The 20,323-nt window shown below is 40.7% G+C and overlaps 1 protein-coding gene across 1 annotated transcript in view; it reads right to left on the bottom strand.

The window, feature by feature from the left end:
• Positions 1–267: 267 nt before the first annotated feature.
• Positions 268–20,323, bottom strand: part of Col24a1 (collagen type XXIV alpha 1 chain) — a 259,948-nt gene continuing 239,892 nt past the window's right edge. Inside the window, exons 57-61 of the mRNA XM_051194789.1 lie at positions 15,618–15,683; positions 14,470–14,638; positions 7,609–7,718; positions 4,606–4,821; positions 268–452 (exon numbers count right to left, since the gene is read on the bottom strand). Coding sequence (XP_051050746.1) covers positions 306–452; positions 4,606–4,821; positions 7,609–7,718; positions 14,470–14,638; positions 15,618–15,683 — 708 coding nt within the window. The 3' untranslated portion in view covers positions 268–305. The remainder of the gene's footprint in view (positions 453–4,605; positions 4,822–7,608; positions 7,719–14,469; positions 14,639–15,617; positions 15,684–20,323) is intronic.

The raw sequence follows: 20,323 nt of genomic DNA, 5'->3' as shown, positions 1-20,323 counted from the left end.
GAAGTCTTTACGAAAAATCAGATCAGGAGGGGGGGAGGGAGAGAGAGGGAGGGAGGGAGAGAGGGAGGGAGGGAGGAAGAGAAGAAGAAGAAGAAGAAGAAGAAGAGAGAGAGAGAATTAAATACACTATCAATCATAGTCCTTTAAAAACGCCAGTTCTCCTTGGGAGGAAATCTTCTTCCTGAGGTTTCTTAAGCTTTAGCCTCTGTCTTTGCCCCTCCCCACATACTTTTCTGTCTGCAGTTCCCCCTCTGCACCAATGGCCTTAGGATGCACAGCAAGGCAGCTGCGCTACCGCAGAGGCTTTAGAGAAAGCACACAGAACTGCTTTCAAGGTAGTGCTTTCGCTCGGTTCTGAGATGAGGAAGGTTTTGGACTTCAATCACAGGAAGCTGATCAGGATTCTGGGTGTGAAAAAGGAATTTTGCCTTGTGCCAGCTGCCATCCTGAATCTGTAAAAGAAGAGCAAAACGCATTCATATGTAACTGCCTCTCCAAACACTCATTCTCAACGCGCAGAACCCTTCACTGACAATGTGGAGTCCTTTCAAGTTTTAGAGAGACAGTGTTGTGTGCAGCAGAATATTAGCAGCCAAGACAAGGGGAAATCACAATTTGAGGACTGCCTGGAGGCCAGTTTGGGTATATAGAGACCTGTTCCCCCAAAGGGGGCGGGATTTAATGAAAACATTTAGAGCAATGTTAAATAAACAGTAATAACACGATCAATCAAAAATTGGAAGTCTGGGCGAGTGCTCGCTTGCCCATCTTCTCCTACTCTGCCCTCGCTGGCATACTTGCATACTGGGGATTACTGCTAAGTCCTCTTGCTAGCTGAGCATTTTATCACTGGGCTACACCTCGAGGCTTTTTACACACTGATGAAACCAATGAGCTACCTACCATGCCGACACAGCACCGGGCTAGCACAGCACCTCTTTTTTATACACTTAAAGACAACATCTCATTCAATCACTCTGTAGACAAGGCAGGGCTTGAAGACAGGATCCTGCTGCTTTAGTCTTCCGGGTGGCTGAGATTACAGACTCACACCATGCCACCAGGCCCACGTATGACAGTGTGAACTGTAAACCCGGGAGACGACTGGCCTCTGGTCGTGTTAGTGGGCATCATCTTGATTACATTGAGTGCAGTAGGAGACTTGCACGGGGGACAGTGGGTGACATTTCCCAGATGGGATCCTGGGCTGCATACGAATGGAGAAAGTCAGCTGCGCACTAGCATGTGCGCATTCGTTGATACTATGGATGCTATGTGAGCAACTCTGACCCACAGTAAGCTCTTTTATTACTGCAGCAGCAGGAAACGAAGCTAGGACACTAGGCTTCATTCCTTTGCTATAGCCTTGTCTTCTGATTTTTACTGCTAGAGGTTAATGCGAGCCTTCTGCTTCCGATGTCTATGGATCACCGTAGCAGATGTGAGTGAAAAATCCACAGTATTCTTAAGAAGAGTCAGGTGCATCTGTTCCTTTTTCAAGTATTTGTTTGGTTGGTGTGTGTGTGTGTGTGTGTGTGTGTGTGAGAGAGAGAGAGAGAGAGAGAGAGAGAGAGAGAGAGAAGTTAATGGGAAAACAATGAGAGTTAGTTCTCTTCTTCTACCACATGGGTCCCAATGAGGTAGCAGAGCATTTCACCCACTGAGCCATCTTGCCAGCTCCCTCTCCCTGTATTTCTTCAGGGTGGTAATTTTTCCTGGGTAAAAGAGGGTCACTTATCACAGTTTTTGTACATTAGGTAGCAAATAACTAGGATTGCCTTACTTAGAATCAGTTAAGTGCTAACCATATTGAATCATTTTAGGTCCCCATCTCTCTACCCTGTTTGTGGTTTTCCATTCCAATGTCTTTCTTCTTTGTTCTTTCTAAGCCTTCTGCTTGTCACATTACCACAGCCTGTGCTGCATATGATAAATGATATGGTCAAAACCTATTGTAAAATGTTCTATGTTAAGCATTCAACACGGTTGCCTAAATTTATGGAGCTTTTTATTCAGCAGCCAATGTACTTGTTTACTTGCTCATACTCTTGTCATGGTCTGGAGTTTAAAAACTGAAGGATCTTTAGTGACCATATAAGCTAATATCTTCATGTTAAAGCCAAGGCCATTGACGTTCACCAATAAATCAGTTGTCTGACGTCCTAAGGCTGGTATGATAACCAGACCTGAACATCGGAGAGACACTGACCCGTCAAGCCGACACTGAACGTGCTGCTGCTGAGCGTTAGGCACAACTGAATGAGCTGCCGTTCGTAATTTTATTACGGTGCTTGGGAAATACAAAGGGGACTAGGCTGGCTCTGACCTCCCAAGTGAACAGCTTAGCAGTCCGACTGGGGAGAACAGACATAGATACATGAGGTAAGGCCTTGTAAGGCAAGGACAAGCAAGGCACAGCATACAGACAGAGGCTGTGTGCAGTAAGCACAGGGTACATGGTACGGGCAGACATGCATTCTAAGTTCTCTTTGCTAGAGAAGTCAGGAAACATTTTATGAGAGTCAGAATTTGACTGGGTCTTAACGCATGCCAGAAACTTCCAGATGGTCAGGGAAGTCATTGTAGAGAAAAGGGAATAGGCAACCACAGTGAATAAGCAAGGGCAGCAACCCCCCTCCCCCCGGGGCCAAGTACAGATGGTAAAGAAAGTGGTTGTGAAATCAGCCTAGCACGGGGTAAGAACATCACCTGGGAAAATTTCAATGGAAATTCAGGCACTGATACGTTTCCTCACATATATAGTGGGACTTTAACCTGTTTTACAGGGCTGGAGATCAAATGAGAGTTCAATTAAACGCTGCAGCTGGCTGTGAGGTATGGGATTTGGAGCTATGCATACCTGCGATTGCTCCTGGAGGTTGATAACCTCCAGGAAGTTCCTTAAACTCTGTGTGCCTTCACTTTCTTACCTATGAAATGGGTCTAATCTTATTTGTTTGTCTGGGAAGACAATCTCATGTAGCCAAGGCTGGCCCTGAACACCTAATCCTCCTGCCTTGACATCCTAACTGCTAAGTTTATACTGTGTGCTACCAAGACTGGTTTGAACTAATTTTTTCCTTACAAATGTATTATGATGAATAAAATAATATATGCACTGCATGTCCAATTACCACACAAAACAATAAATAGTAGAATTGTTATTATTATTATTATAATAAATAGATCAGCTTGGACTTAAACTAGAGTAGCAGCCAATGAAAGCCCAGTCTAGAAATGTAGGTAGTTGCTCAGCTCACTGATTCTCAGATTGTATCTTGGAGCACTAATGAGCCACTTCCCAGAAAATGTCTGGGAAGGACTAAAAGTCCTTGTTGGGAATAGTGCTCTCTTTAAGTAAAGAGAATAAGAACAATCTTCTTTTGACCATTTACCTATGAAAAGGATGTAGAAAAAATGGTCTCCAAGAAACGGCAAGAGATGTTAAATCATGGACTTAATTATATAGTAGGGCAGGAAACATGCTACTTAAAAATAATTAATAAGAACTTAGTTGTATGTATAATTAATGTTATATTACTTCATTTCAGTAGAAAAAAGTGAGCTATATTCATATTTAATTGTATAAGATTGAACAAAACCAAGTAAAGTAACAAATCCATGACTTGTCTTACATGTAGCAATAAGGTATAGGACACAAAATATGAAATAAATATATTTATGTGCATGCTATATCAATTGGTTGATCAGTTGAGCTATCAATCATTTCATTTGTTTATCCAGATATAATAATTCCATCTGAGGGCAAACATCTATGGTTTAGCATTTGTTTGACACATAAAAATCCATAAATGGGGGCTGGAAAGGTTATTCATCAGTTCAGAGCACATGCTGCTCTTTCGGAGTTTGGTTCTCAGCCTCCACATCAGACAGGTCACAACTGCCTATAATTCCAGCTCTAGGGGGCCTAACACCTCCCCCACCCCCATAGCTTCCATGGCCACTTGTACATATGTGGCATGCACAAACACAGAAAGATAGACACACATACACACAATTAAAAATAAGAGGCTGGAGAGACTGCTCAGTTGTCAAGGACACTTGACTCTCTTACAGAGGATTCAGGTTTGGTCCTTAGCACCTCATGGTGGCTCACAACCATCTATAACTCCAGTGCCAGGTGAGCCAACGCCATTGTCTGACCTCCGAAGGCACCAGACACACATCTGGTGCATATGCATACATGTAGGCAAAACATTCATACATGTAAAAATATTTTAAAAAGACATGAAAAAACCATGAATAAGCTAGGCATAGTGTCTCATGGGAGGTAGGAGCAGGGGATCTCTGAGTTCAAGGCCAATCTGGGCTACATAGCAAAGTCCAGGGTACCCAAGACTATATAGAGAGACCCTGTCTCAAAAACAAGACAAAACAAAAATCCTCCAGTAACCTATTAACATGTCAAAAGTTGATAATATATGCATATCTAGATGGGTAGATACAGACAGATAATGGTTGTTTATGGGAAACGTAGGCATGCCAGGAAACTTAAAACTTAGCACTCTTCTGTAGTTTCAGTTTGTAAGGAAAGTCCCATTCTCATCATTTACAATTGCATTTCTAAAAGTGTTATTCTCTCACCTTGCAGTCATCTGAGAGGACTTTAGGTTCAAGTAGAGTATTTTCTTCGAAAATCTGACCATTCCATCCTTTGAAACTAATAGGCAATCCCGGGCCATCTGCCTGTGTGCTTGTCCATCTTGGGGTGCTTAGACAGTGAACGGTGACAGTGTGGGTGGCTTCTGAGCTCAGCAAATGAAGAAAGTTCATCTGCACTTTGCCAACTCCAAACTCCAGCTAGTGTCATAGAAACGAGAGTCACGTTATAACACTTGTGATATAGGGCAGCCTGAGAAATCTGGGAATTAAATGCTGATAGGAGGAATTGGAATAGGGTTAGCCACACATTCCTGGTGTTGGTGTTGGTAGTGTTGCTGTTGTGATCATGTGATCTCTGATTCTGACTATCAGGGTGGAAACACTGCTGTCAGGCTACCGAGGTGATGCCAGTGGGCGTGGACTGGGAAAGGATGTCGATAACAGTGTTCTTTAGCGTCGGTTTGAGCTGTCTGTAGCATACCATTAGGCTATTACATATAATAATATAATAAAATAATTTTATGGTGCTACTTGCAATACAGTAATAATTGTTGTTTGCTTGGCATATGCTATAATCTGTTTTTCAGGAGAGTCTTCATTTGAGATAACCTTTGTATGAATTGCGTAAAATGTTTCGAGTTTAGAAAAGCAGTTTGGTTGAGTAATTTTAATGTTTTGTGAAATCCTAAAGTAGTTGCAAACAGTGAGCCAGCAAGAAATGTTTACTAAGGGTATGAAGGCATGAACCAGCCTTAACTAATAGCATGAGCAGCACAGGGAAAAACAGGAGTTAGCAAGCCTGACTACACATTCCCACATCTGGAATGGGGAATAAAAGCTTCTGTAGCCCACACACCTCCACCACTACCACTGCTTTCACCATCATCATCACCATCATCACCATGGTCATTATCGTTGTCAGCATCATCACCATCACCATCATCAACATCATCAGCACCATTACCACTACTACCATCATCATCATTGTCAATGCCATCACCACCACAACCATCATTGTCTGAGACTCATTCAGGGAGGAGTCCAGATACAGTGTGAATATGGAATTGCTACTAAGGAATTTATATTACACCCCCAATTATAAATCATAAAAACTGTCAGGAGGTAACAACGCTGGGAGAAGCTAAGGCAACAACAATCAAAAGAAAAACCAGAAAGAGAGTGCACAGTGCAGCAGCTTAGCCTTGACCTGAACCCTAATACCAGGGACACCAGAAGAACCAATGTCAGAGCAACAGAGAACTCCAGGGCGTAAATAAATATGCAATTAAGGTATAGGGATAAAACTCTCCTTAGGAGTGTTAAAGTTTAATTTCCAACTTCCTTATTTTGTGACCCGAGTCAGATATATGTAGAATAAGTGGGGGGTGTAACACCCACCTCAAGGGGCTGCTAAGAGCCTTAACTCGGTAGGTTATAACAATTTTCTAATGGCTGAAGATTGGCCAGGCAGTAAACAATTATTTTTCAAAATATTGATTGTTTCTTGGAATGTGTGTTTATCAATATTGTTTTGATTATGGTATCATTAGTTTCAGTATTCAACTTTAATACATTTTCACACCAAAACACTCAAAAAAAAACCCCAAAATCAAAAAGAAAACGACAAAGGTAGTTTATCCACTCTAGCCCTCAGAGAGTAGCATGCCCTTTGGTAGCCTGCAGTTTCATTCCACAGGCCACTCTCCTCACACATTACCAATTTCTGGTCTTTCTGCAACCTACCAATGAGAGAATGGATTCAGTCACAGGGACACACACACACGTGTATTGTTCTTTACTGTTCTTACTTTGTCTGCTCAACATTTCCCTTCTTTTATCTCCTTTCTACAAAAATCTGTATAAAAATCCCTGGGCAACTCCCAGGGTGCATATTTTATCTAGACAACTATTATGTTGCTCTTCATTTAGAGGTACGTTGATCCCCTAGGGATGGAGCGGCCCTCTGTCCTCGGCTATGGAGAACAGTGGTGAATGTCCACTGAGATCAACATGAAAAGCAGCACAGTAGAAACCAGGTGCACACTGTGCCTTTAAGCCTTCTCAGGATGGATAGAACCCATGACAGGCACCTGTCAGCTCTTTGCCAATGAGAAAATTGGCAAAGCCAGTGAAATCAGAAAAAGAAAGAAGTGCACTTTTGATCTGGAGATGTTATAAGTAGAACTGGGCTTTGGGTCTTGACACACTTGTAACTGTCACTGTTGTATGAAACTGACCTATAGTCATTATAAAAAGTTCACAGTATTAGTCTTGAAACTTTTAAATAATGTTCAGTGAATGTTCACAGGAGATTGTTTTATGCCTATCACCCAAATCCAACAGCTTCTGTAGCAAAATTCTTTTAATGATGATAAAATTTTCACTTAAAGCTGTAGGCAGTGGACTGTAGATCAGAACAGTGCAGCTGATTGGGGCTTTCCCTAAGGTCTGCGCACATTTAAAAACAACGCTATGCTGACAAGCTTTAGGGAGCCAAAGAAACAAGACCCATGGGATATACCACACTGAACCAATCATAAAACACACAATCAAACTTTGAAGATTTATGACAGTTAAATTGTTTTTTAACAATGAAAACTGGAGAGATGGCTCAGTGGGTAAGAGTAATTGATGCTATTGCAGAGGACCTGGGTTCAATTCCCAGCACCCAGATGGTGGCTCACAACCATTCATAACTCCAGTTCCAGGGAATCTGATGTCCTCTTCTGACCTCTCCAGGGACCAGGCATGTACGTGTTGCACACACCCACATGCAGACAAACATTTCTACATATAACAAAAAAAAAATCTTTAAAAATATTTTAACAATGAAAATATTTCTCATCTATGATAGAGAAGGGTGAAGGGCACATTTTCACTTCATTATTAAAAACCCACAGTTATACAAAGCAAAGAGTTATTTTAAGTCCTTGTTGACAAATACTCTACAATACACAAGCACATGTTCTAAAATCCAGTACACACCTTGGTCACAGAAACAGGAGATAAACATGTCTGGCCACCAGCACTAAAATTGCAGAAAACCTCAAAGGCATCTGAAGAGCACCCAAGATTTGGATCAATCCAGTATTTTCCTGTTAATTTATAACAAAAACACAATGTTATTTCAACCTCATAATAAGCTACATGGATTTACATATTGTCACATCTAAGAACAAAATCTGTGTCTGCAGAGACTGATTGATCGGAATTTCCATACTGGGGAGAGATTAGAATGTTGTAGGTCCAAAAGCTAATTACCTAGTCTTGGGCTAGCTCTAGTCTTCCCTAGAACAGCCATTACTTGCCCACTCCTGTGTCTGGACTAACACCTTGTGACCAATAAATAGAAACCTTTTAGAATCTATTGACTTAGCAGACCATTAACTTCTATTATTCCAAAAGTTAAGAATGTCACCAGATAGCATCTTGGGCCTATACAAAAGCTCCCCACATCTCACTGTAACCACCTCTCTGATACCAATTAGTGTATTTTAAAACTTGCCTCAATTTATATCTTTCTTTGTTCTGTATTTCATAAAATTGCTTCCACATTGGAATGTGGAATTTGGGGTAACCTGACTGTGGTCACTCAAAATGGCCCCCCAAATAAACTGTCTCTTATTCCTCTTAAAATGAGAGCTATGGTTTTTATGTTGACACTTGTTAACAGATCACAGCCTTATCTGTTAAAATACATAGGTGATTGTAAACATTTATATTTAGCAAATGAATGAAAGCTGCAAGCATGTAAAATTATTACCAAGAGCTGTACTTTTAAGAACTTATCAATTTAAAAAGAATTCCATAATCTTAATCAAAACAGTAGATAGACTGAGTTCGCTGCTTTGGACTACGGGTAAGTAGGTGTCTGTTAAGGCCTGCCTGTGAGAGGCTGGTGGGCAGAGGTGCTTATCACTGAGCCTCATGTGCTGGTTTTGATCCCTGGGACTCAGCATGGCAGAAGGAGAGAACCGACTTCTGCAAGTTTTCCTCTAATCTCCACATACTCATGATTGTAATTTGTTTTTTTTAAAAGAAAAGGTCAACTAGAAGAGAATTATCTGAAGTTACACAATTAGTATTATAGTTGTAGTTAATGTACTACATTTTGTTTTGTTCTAATTTTTTTTATAGAGTTTAAAACAGAGGTTTCACTTCAAATAGAAATGATTTCTATCTAGCTGGAGAAAATATATCTTGGTGGGTAACATTCATGATTAAAAATAGTAAAATTGGGCAAGAGAGATGACTCTGAGGTTAACAGCACTTGCTCCTCATAGAGAAGACCCAGGTTTGATTCCCAGCACCTATATGGCAATGCTCAGCTGTCTTGTTATTACAGGTTGAGGAAATTCAACACTCTCTTCTGGCCTCTTCTGGCTCTGCAAACATGTGGTCCACATACACACATGCAGATGAAACATGTAAACTCAAGAAACTAGTCACCAAACCACCAAATAACCCTATTAAAAATGGGGTACAGAACTGAAGAGAGAATTCAAAATAGAGAAATCCAAAATGGCTGAAAGACACTTAAGAAAGTGCTCAACATCCTTAGCCATCAGGGAAATGCAAATCAAAACAACTCTGAGATACCATCTTACTCCTGCCAGAATGGATAAAATTAGAAACACAAAGGACAACTCATGCTGGAGAGGATGTGGAGAAAGGGGAAGACTCGTGGCCAGAAAAAGATAAAAATTTACAGTAAAGATGGATTCAGATTAAGAAAAACTCTAAAGGCTTACAGTGTGTTTTAAAATATATGTAGGCTAGAGAGAGAAAAATAAACAGGATAAAGTGGTTTAAAAAAATAGAATGAGAGTAGCCTAGTTGGGTGTGGTGATACACGCCTTTAATTTCAGCACTCGGGAGACAGAAGCAAACAAATCTCTGTGATTTCAAAATGAACCTGGTGTACAGAGTTAATTCCAGGGCAGCCAAAGTCGCACAGAGAAACCCTGTCTTGATAAATAAAAAAATAAAAGTAAAAGAAATAGAGCAATAAAAAAGCCACGTGAAGATGGAAAGCACTAATAGAGTCTGGATACTGTATGCTATTCTGTTGTCTTTGAATTGTTTGACTGCTGAGGAAATAACAACTGTTAAAAGAAATGCTGCTGGATTAATCCAATTTATATATTTTAAAAATGCTTTGGCTTCAAAGTTTAAGTATAAGGACAGGTTACTGGGGAAAAGAATTTCTATTTTTGTTTCCACAGAAAATAAAAAGCTGTGGATTCCTTCCAGACTAACATGGTTTAATCAAGCAAGACCCCCTGAAACAGTGTCCCGGGTGATCCAACATTCAAAACAGCTGGGACAAGGAAGACTTGCAGACCACTGTAGCCAGGATTTCTGCTTCTTCTTATGATTCCCCCATGACAGCGCCCCCTACCAGCAGGAAGCAGTTTGGAAAGAATGTACCCAAATTCCCAAATATTGTTTATAAGTGTTTGTTTTCATTTAAATGGGCTTGGTTATAAATGTTTAATGATCACAACCAATCTCTTTTTAGAGATAAAAAGGGGATTATTCTATAGTAATGATTACTTTGTTTTGGAATGGATTTTCATTTATTGATACAAATTTAAGGTCAATTTTGTGATATGTATATTTCTCTTCTTGTTTAGGTATTGTGTTTATATAGCTCATTTAGAAATGTAATAAGTAATTTAATACAGATATAGACAGTTCTGTATAATAGTCAAAACTTAGAGTTAAATTAGTTTTTCAAGATGTATTTGAGATGGATAGGCAGTCTTCAAACCTTTCAAAGACCTACAGAATATGGCATTTAAAATGGTTTAGGGTTTTTCTTGACAATGAGGCACAACTGCTCCTGGCAACACTACCTGCATCAGAAAGGAAGGCGGACATCGAAGAAACTCGTTATGGAGTTTACTTCCAATATGGCAAAAAATCCATTTGTGCAAGATACTGCTCTTGTCTGGACTGTTTGAATTTATGATGTATAAACTGGACATGCAGGACCCACAGAATAGTGACTTCTGATACAAGATGGAAGAGTCTGCCAGACATTCTGCAGGACACAGAGAAAAGTGACTGACAAACTGCCAATACAGATGGGCAGTTTAAAGTTTCCTGCTTTTCTGAGGAGTCTGCCAGACACACTATGGCTTATAGGCTGAAGATGGAAGATTACAGAGTTGTCTCTGTCATTTCTAGAGTTTATATATCATCCTTCTGTGGTCTTTGAAGGAGTTGAAGACAGATAGTTATGGTTACAGTTTTCCTTAGTTAGGATTAAAGATAAGTTACATATAGGACTTTAGACTCACAAAGATAGGATAGATAATGAAATAATTTCTTTAAACCTTGCTAAATGTTAATGGACTAAATATTGTTAACTGTGGTTCTTATTTGGTAACTGTTTTGTTATATGTTTTGCTATGTTAAGGTTAAAACACTTTTTCTTATTGTAGGCAGAAAAGAGGAGATGATGGGAGATGTCATTGTATAAATGTGTTTCTCTTATTGGTTAATGAATAAAGCACTGTTGGCAAGATAGGCGGGACTAGGAGACAAGGAGGATTCAGGGAGAGGTAGGAGGAGATTCACCATGTAGAGACTTGAGAGAGCAGAGGTTCAGACCCTCTCTCTGGTAAGATGAGACCACGTGGAAACACTTAGGTTAATAGAAATGGGTTAATATTTCTGACAGAGACAGCCAATAGAAATGCTTGTAACAGGCCAACAGCTTTATATCTAATATAGCATCTCTGTGTGTTATTGGTTGATGCGACTGTGGGACCAGGCTGGTGGGAAAACTACTCCTAACATAAGGGACCTCTGACGGTGGCATCAGGATGTATCCCTGGTGCACAAAAGGACTTTGGGAGCACATTCCACATGGAGGGATACTCCTTTAGCCTAAAGGCAGGGAGGGAGGGCCTAGTCCCTACTCCAAATGACTTGACAGATTTCGATGATCCCTCCTGGAAGGCATCACCCTCCCCGTGCAGTGTGTGTGGGGGGGTTGGGTTGCATAGGAGGGAGAGGGAACTGGGATGGATATGTAAAATAAGAAAAATAAAATAAAATAAAGAGAGGAAAAAACCTTGTAAACTAAAAATTATATTTTATTTTCTGAAAGAAAGATGTGATTAAACAGTGACTGTTTGTGCTTCCCTCTTGAGATCTCTAAGTGGGCAGGATGGATGTCTATATGCCTCATTCCTGCTGGCCAGCGTACAGCTAAACTGAAGGCAGAAAATGAAACCATTGTTTAGGAAACACACAGTTGATAGGCATGGTGCTACCCTCCCATTTCCAGGATGACAGAATATTCAAACAGCACCTGGTCCCAAATACAGGAACAGGAACTTTTGAATTACATGCTTCAGCTTTCATGCACGAAGAAGAAAAGACTCAGATAGCTTTTTATCAAGTGTCACTTCTTACCACAGGCAGATTATGTTCTGTTCTAACTTAGAGATTCCTCTAGCCCATCCCGAGTTTCTCCAGCCCTCAAACATTCCGACATGCCTACCAAACACATAGTTGCTGAATTGCTAGTTCACAGGCAAGGACTGTACTCAAACTGTGGTGAGCACAAACCATGGTTCAAAACACAGTGAGTGGGTCCACCCTGGAGCTGCTGGTTCATGAAGTCCTAGACACAGCTTGCAGATCTACATCTCAAACAACATCTACTCCTCATCAAGGGAACACATTCGAAGAACTGCTCATTTCTCGATACAGGAGGAGAGGGTGAAGGATGCCCACCTTCTTCAGACCCCTGCTTTCTCACCAGAATCCCTTATAGGCCTCCAGTCTTACCCAAGGGAGCAAATGCACATTCTCATTCATCTCCTCTCAAGAAAATTTCCCTACTACTGTGTGAGATATTGTTGTATAAATGAAAGTTGTGCATTGAGCTGTTGCCGTGTGGTGGTTTTGAATGCAGGCAACAGAGATCTGGCAGGAGTTGCATGGTGATATGAGATATAGTTTATCTTAAGTCTATGTTATATGCCTTATGTCTTTGTGAGCCCAAAGGTTCTTTGCTTTTCTTCCTAGATCTTTCATTCCAGCTCTGCCCTAGCATCATAGTGCCAGGCCTGGGAAGGTGTCTCTTCTGCTACTGCAGAAGCATCCTATGTTACAATGATTACTATCATGTTACATCATCTCTTATCATTTCCCAGGGCAACTACTGAATACATTTCTTTAAATATTTTAGTTTCTGTTATTACTTTCAGAAAAATCTATGTATAACCTCATTACTGACATTTTTATTTATTTTTTTTTAAGTCCACGTGAACACTATTCCTAATGCCCTGACCCCTGTATTCCTCACAGTCCAGTCTCCTCTGCTACAGCCATTAACTTGCAAGGCTGTACGCCCTAACCTGAATTACCTGCAGTTCTTCATACTGAACTGTTTCACCCTTCTGCTTCTTCCCGCTTACACCTTTTGGTACTGATTAAAGAACCATTAGTACCTTGCACTCTGCCAGGACTGGTTGCCATCGATACTGTCACTTCTCGACGCACTCACGCCTCTTCCTCTAGTTCAGAGTTCTTTTCCCCACTGAGGGTATTTCTTAGGCACATTCTTACCTGTCCCACCCCATCACTTCATTGTATTTGTCTTATAAACTCCAATCCTAAATAAAATTAATTTTTCTGACTGATCTGTAGAAAGCAAAACCCGCTGACTGGGCTCACCTTGACATGTCCTGAGAATTAAGTTTTTTTTTTTTTAGCAAAACAAAAAGATATAGTATTAATTATGTAGGTGACTATAGGCTAGATAAAAATGAAAAAAAAAATGACACAGCTTTTTGGCAGTTACTCCTGACCAAAGTACTTGAGCAGGATGAGACCCTCCTCTACGGATGATAAACCATTCCGTTTTGATGCTTGCGGATTCTTGTTGGGGCATATTTAAATTCTATAAAACCACATTGTTGGGGAGTGTTTTGAAAGAGAATTTATGGTATTTTTTAAATGTTGTCAACTTTGATGGCTTTGAAAGAGAATTTATGGTATTTTTTAAATGTTGTCAACTTTGATGGCTTTGAACAACTATAGACTAAGATGTGTTCCTGTCTGTCAACCCTGAGGTCAGCTACCTTGCAAACATAAAGTGTAAAAAGGACACACAAGTGTGGTGGTTTCAGAAGTACGTCCTCTGAAACTCAAAGACTATTCCAGTTTTGATGGCATTATAATGGCTTTTGACGGTGTTTTATCAAAATGACTGGGATCTGAAGCGAATGCCGCGCAGATCTCATATGTTCTGAAGTGGGGAAGTTAGACATGGGGATCTGATAGGAAGGACTTACGGCCTGAAACCTTACACTCACAGGACTTACAGTGTGAAACCTTACACTCACAGGACTTACCATGTGAACCCTTACACTCACAGGACTTACCGTGTGAGACCTCACACTCACAGGACTTACCGTGTGAAACCTCACACTCACAGGACTTACCGTGTGAAACCTTACACTCACAGGACTTACCGTGTGAGACCTTACACTCACAGGACTTACCATGTGACACCTTACACTCACAGGACTTACCGTGTGAGACCTTACACTCACAGGACTTACCGTGTGAGACCTCACATTCACAGGACTTACTGTGTGAAACCTCACATTCACAGGACTTACTGTGTGAACCCTTACACTCACAGGACTTACCGTGTGAAACCTTACACTCTCAGGACTTACCATGTGAGACCTCACATTCACAGGACTTACCATGTGAGACCTTACACTCACAGGACTTACCGTGTGAAACCTTACATTCTTAGGACTTACCATGTGAGACAGGAATTACCATGTGAGACCTCACACTCGCAGGACTTACCATCTGAAACCTTGTACTCGCAGCTGAGCAAGTCCTTGCAGATCCGTGCAGGGTTATCTCGTGTGCCAAGAGGGTTCTTCATGCTGCTCAGTAAACTGCTAAGGTAGGTCAGGGTTTTGAATATCTCTGCACTGTGGTTGATTAAAGTCACTTCAGTGTTCTGGTAACTCTGCCAAATCATCAGAAGAGTCAGATAAGCAGGGAAACCCTAACGGCAATCTGGACAAGGCAGAACAAGACTGCGTGCGATCCTAACTGCTTTTGGGGAGCTGGGGACAGGGTGGAAAGGATGTGTCTTTGGAGCTAAGCGAATGTCTGCTCATTGATACATGGTCCCCACGGTTCCCACGGTCCCCACGGTCCCCACAGAAGGCCCGAGTTTAGTTGGTAAGCTGACTAAAGACCTGAAAGATCATTATGCCTACCATGCCACGACTTTAAAACTCCATATACAACAATCAGGGTTTAAAATTTATCTTAAACTTTACTGTAACACTGTTCCAAAAAATCACACACTGAGATCATTCAGCATCATAGACTATTTACCGTCCTGATCTTCTGCAGTTAAAGCTGTGCTACTTGACACTGGATTTTAGACTTTTGCTATGAAGTGGATATGCTTATCCACTACCCAAAATGAAAAACACACAACAGAGGGAGAATGAGGAGAGCAGCTAACTTCATACCTTCGTTCGCAACTCATGTCCTATCTGTACGGGCTCTTCCTCACACAATAATATTTAGCTTTTTGAGTTCTCTTTTCTATGTGTTATACAGTACACACACATACACTTGTTTGCATTTATACATAGGTGATTGGCTAGATTCGGCAATGTGGGAGAGAATATGCTTTTTTCTTTCTGAATTATCACGACAAATCCTACTGTAAGAAATATGGTTAATTTTACTTTACTATCTTTCCATCATTACCACATCTCCTATTAAAAGCCCTAATTTTTTTGCTTTAAATGTTTTTCTCATGAAACATCTTGTACATATATTTCTGTTTTATTATACTTGAAAACAGTTTCAGATTTTCCGTTTCAAATCTGACTTTTGAGATTATGCCACGTTTTGGCTTTCAAAAAAATCCCTCTGTTTAATTTGAATATTGAAACTGCCAGTATAAATAGAGCCAGATATATTACCTCCATCTGCAGGGCAGAATTTGATGCAATCAGGGCTTGAATGGCAGCATTGATATCCATTTGTCTCTGTGTAAAACAAAACCATTTGAGATTGCAATCAGATGGGGACAGTGTTCTGAAGAACTCTGTGTTCAGTATGTTATGGGAACCTTGCTGATGAAGGCTACTAGACTGATATGAATGGAATCATCAACTCTTATGAGGACAGGTGCTGCAAATAATACCTAGCTATTTCATAGGAAAAAGAACACAGGACCTTCTCCCTGATCCCACGGGTCTCCTCCAAACAGGACTGGGTTGGAAATGTACCAGTGGAAGCTGTTTGTCCCTGCTGCATGAAAGTGTGCACGCATCACTTCTCAAATGGAAGAGGGATGAAACACTATGCCCCCACATAATAAATCGCACACCGAAGAATAAATAACTGTAGTAATTTTTAACAGTTCTATTCTTGGAAGGAAAGTAGAATAAAATACTGCTGTCCTGAGGTAGTCACCGCAAGAGCTCAATCTGATACTTTTGTGGTCTTAAAAACAATTTCTGAAGTTGGAAAATGTACCATTAGTCCCAAAAGAAATAACAGTACAAGCTCAATCTGCTCCTGCATTTAATAAAAAGATATTTTAAAAGAAAAAAATTCAGTATGATCATTTGTAATAGTCTTTTTATAATTAAAAAAAATATCTTGGAAATGAAGAAGCCTGAGCTGGGGGAAGGTTATGGGTTATGGAAATCACATCTGTGCAAGTGAGGTAAGCCATCTGATTTATCTCACTCAGAAAGATTATGATACTGAGATACCTTTCTCTCTCTCTCTCTCTCTCTCTCTCTCTCTCTCTCTCTCTCTCTCTTTCTTTCTTTTTGTTTTTCGCAAGCCCATAGCATGGAAACTGCTTATCAACAGTTTATTCTCAGGTCGGGTTGGTAATTGGAAAAGCCATTTAATATGATGGAACAATCAATAAAAACCACCACCCATCTTCATATGTGGTTTTCATATTGAAAAATAATCCACTCATTCTGCATACATGTATTTCCAAACACTTCGGTAAGAATTGAGGAGAAAAATTGTAGGCAAGAAACAGCATTGTTCCCGTGGAGGTTAACGCTAGAGGAGAAACAAGCAGAGATCAAATGATCTAAAACCACACAATTATAGAGTGTTTTAGGTGTGATGGAGGAAAAGTGCATGGGGCTGTGACAGAACTGGGGGCCAAAGCTGGGGAGTGCAAGACGTTGGTGAGGGGTCAAGGAAAAAAGGGAGAATGGTTAGGGACAGGGAGGACAGGGAGGAGAGCTTCCCAAGCAGCGATGACAACTCAGGATAAAGTCCATGAGACATGACTTGGCCAAGAAGCAGGGAAGGTTAGGCTAAGAACTTTCTCTGCAGATTAAGCAATCCTACAATCTAAGTCTTGCTATGTAACTCAGGGTGTCTTTGAACTCACTATCCTCCTGCCTCAGCACCCAGATACTGGGATTACTGGAGCGTGCCACCATGCTGGCTCATGGCGTGTGACTAAAAGTACTAATCAGAACACCTAGCACAGTGGCTCTTGAACTCTTTAGATTTAGAAGGCTCTTGGGTCCTTTATTGTGACTGAGCAACACTGAGGCTGTGGTAAAGCTCTCTCCAAGCATTCATTAGGCCGTGGGCTCCATCTTCAACACTATAAAACACAAAACTCAACCAACTGGAATCACAAGTGAGTACCTTAAAAGACTTCTGATTATGTGAGTTATAACTCTTGGTATTTGCCCACATAGAAATATGAACATAAAATTTGAAAGGACACTATTGTTCTATAAAACAAACAACAAGCTCATTAGTGTGCCACCACCCTGTGCTTTTGCTCATTTTATGTTTAAGTTAGTGATGGAAGGTAAGCGCTCGGATTTGTTTCTGTAGTCAGTAAAGTTGCTGTTTCTTTTTACTATTTCTATCATTGTTTTGATGTGGGCCATCAGAACAGCTGTTCTATTTCATACAACTAGGCACTGTCCACTTTTGGACTCGCAAATGGAGTCGAATGACTTTTAAGCTAAATCTTTACAATTTTGAGTTTGGGCAAAGTCCACAGCCTGTAAAATAGACACAGGAGGGACAGAGCAGGACCAAAGTCACTTCCCGAATGCTGTCATTATCTGACCTTTCTAGTGGTTCCCTGGAAGACGTCTAGGGCCGTCTTTATTCTACCCAATCCAGCAGCCATCCTGTACAGCACAAGGTTATCGGTGGGAGCACTCCCCAAAAGTATACACAGTGAATTTTTAACTTTGTCTAAAACAGTAAAGAATGAAGCAGTCACTGGGAACCAAAGTTTCCAAAGAAAACCTAGAGAATGTGACCTCTTAGAGACTTTCAAAGGTTCTGACCATATTCCAGAATCTGAAACTCCATGTGATGTTAGCACTACGTATGTGCTCAGAGAGTTCCGAGAAGTGCCAAGCTGTCAGCTTTGGCTGATCTTGAGATTCTGTGAGTGCAGGTGAAGGTTAATGTGTAATTAAGGTCAACTGCTGGGCTGAGCATTGAAATGGTACCACAATTACGCACAGGTCCCATCAGCAAAAATGGAACCCTTATTATCCCTGGTGCCTAAGGAAACCTAGTAGGAAGTAGAAGTTAGCTGAGCACGCTGAGAGGTGGCTTCAGTGTTCACATATAGCAAAGAATGCAGAGATGACATCATTCAGAAATGTCAACCAACAGCAATGAAAAACAACAAGACTAATTCAGGTTGAGGGCAAGAATATGATTTCTAGGGATATGACATTGTACTATGTATAATGTCTTCTTTGGTTCTCTATCTGAGGATTCTGCATCTTTAGGTTCTAACAAACATGATAAAAAGCATACAAAATTTCACCTGTACTGGACAGGTACAGACTTTTTCTGGTTATTATTACCTAAACAATATAATGTAATAAATAGTCCTATTATGTTGTATTTTATAAGTAATTTGGAGATAACTTAAAGGTTAGAGGAGCATTTGTAGATAATTTAAAGGTTGTAGGTTATATGCAAATGCTATGCCAATTTACATAAGGAACTCAAGTATTTGTGTATTTTTGTATTAAAGGGAGTCTTTGGCCCTGTGAATCCCAAAAGACGACTATTACAAATCATGTAAGAAAGAGGATAGTGTGACCACTACACAGTAGAAACTCTCTGAGGGACAGCAAGATGGCTCAGGGAGGAAGTGTCTGCCCTTAAGCACGATGACCTGAATCCAATCCCCAGGACCCACAGGGTGGAGGGAGGGAACTGAACTAACAAGTTGTTTTCTGACCTCTGCAAATGCAGACTGACACATATGCCCCTCCTAAAATAAAATTTAAAAAAGGAACTGTCCGTGAGAAATCTCAGATTGTGTAAGAGAAAGACATTGACCTAGCAGTGTTTGAATAATGAAAAGAAACTTTTTTTTATTAGACTAAAGAATGGTGAATACAATCTCATTAAATAAAAGTTTTAAAGCAGAGACAGATTACCCAGAAAAGGCCCATATAGAAACTCTGGAGTTGAGGTTGGGGATTTAGCTCAGTGGTAGAGCGCTTGCCTAGCAAGCGCAAGGCCCTGGGTTCAGTCCTCAGCTCCAGAAAAAAAAAGGAAAAAAAAAAAGGTAAAAAAAGAAACTCTGGAGTTGAAGAGCATAGTTGAAATAAAAACTTACTGTACAGACTCAACAGTAGATTTTAGTGGTGAGAAGAAATCACTGATGGCTATAAAGATGGGCTTATTGAGATTATCTAGTCTGAGTAGAAAGGAAAAAAGAGAAGGAAGATGAATAAACAGAAACTCAGGGTCCTGGTGGACACTACCAAGCAGACAAACATAGGTGTAATGGGACTGGAAAGGGAGAAAAAAGGGGACCTAATATTTGAAACAATGGCTATAACCATGCCATATTTGATAAGAAACATCAACACACACATCTAAGAACTCCATGAAATCTCCTCACTCTTAAGGAGTAAAATATTGGGAAGTTGAGGGCAATAGGATCATGAATTTGAGGACAGCCTGGGCTACATAGTGAGTTACAGGAAACCTGGGCCATCTAGGAAGACAGTATCTCAAATAAACTAAAACAAAGAATACAAGTGAACAGAGTGTTCAGCACTACAGGCAAAAAGAGAATGTAGAGACAGGAGAAGTTTATCACAGCCCAGAGACACTCAGAGTAACAGATGACTTTGCTCAAACCCCAGAGAAGTGAGAAGGCAGTGTGGTAGCATGCAGGGTGTGAAAAGGTATGTGAAATGTTCAAACACGAAGGAAAGACATTTTCAGATGAATGAAAACTGAAATAATCTAACCCTAGCCTGCCTTGCATAGAGAATGTGTAATGAGGAGCTAGAGGGATGTCTCTGTGGTTAAGAGGGCTCGTGGCTCCCACAGAATTCAGTTCCCAGCACCAACCATCTCTAACTCCAGATTCAAGTGATCTGGTACCCTCTTCTAGCATCTTCAGGCAACCTCATGTACATGCTCACACATGAAGAGTTAGGCATGGTAGCATGTGAGGTCCTTGATTCAATCTGAAATGTTCCCCTACCCCCTCCCAAAAGTAGAGAGGACACTTCTCCAGGGTGTGGGGGTGCACACATTTAATCCTAGTATGTGAAGGATGGAGAGGACGATGATTGAGAGCTTAAAGTCAGCCTAGGCGACACTCATTCTAGGTCATCCTGGGTTACCTAGC

The sequence above is a fragment of the Phodopus roborovskii genome, unplaced genomic scaffold (genome assembly GCF_943737965.1).
Source record: "Phodopus roborovskii unplaced genomic scaffold, PHOROB, whole genome shotgun sequence".
Taxonomy (NCBI): domain Eukaryota; kingdom Metazoa; phylum Chordata; class Mammalia; order Rodentia; family Cricetidae; genus Phodopus; species Phodopus roborovskii.
This window is presented reverse-complemented; position numbering and strand designations above follow the sequence as displayed.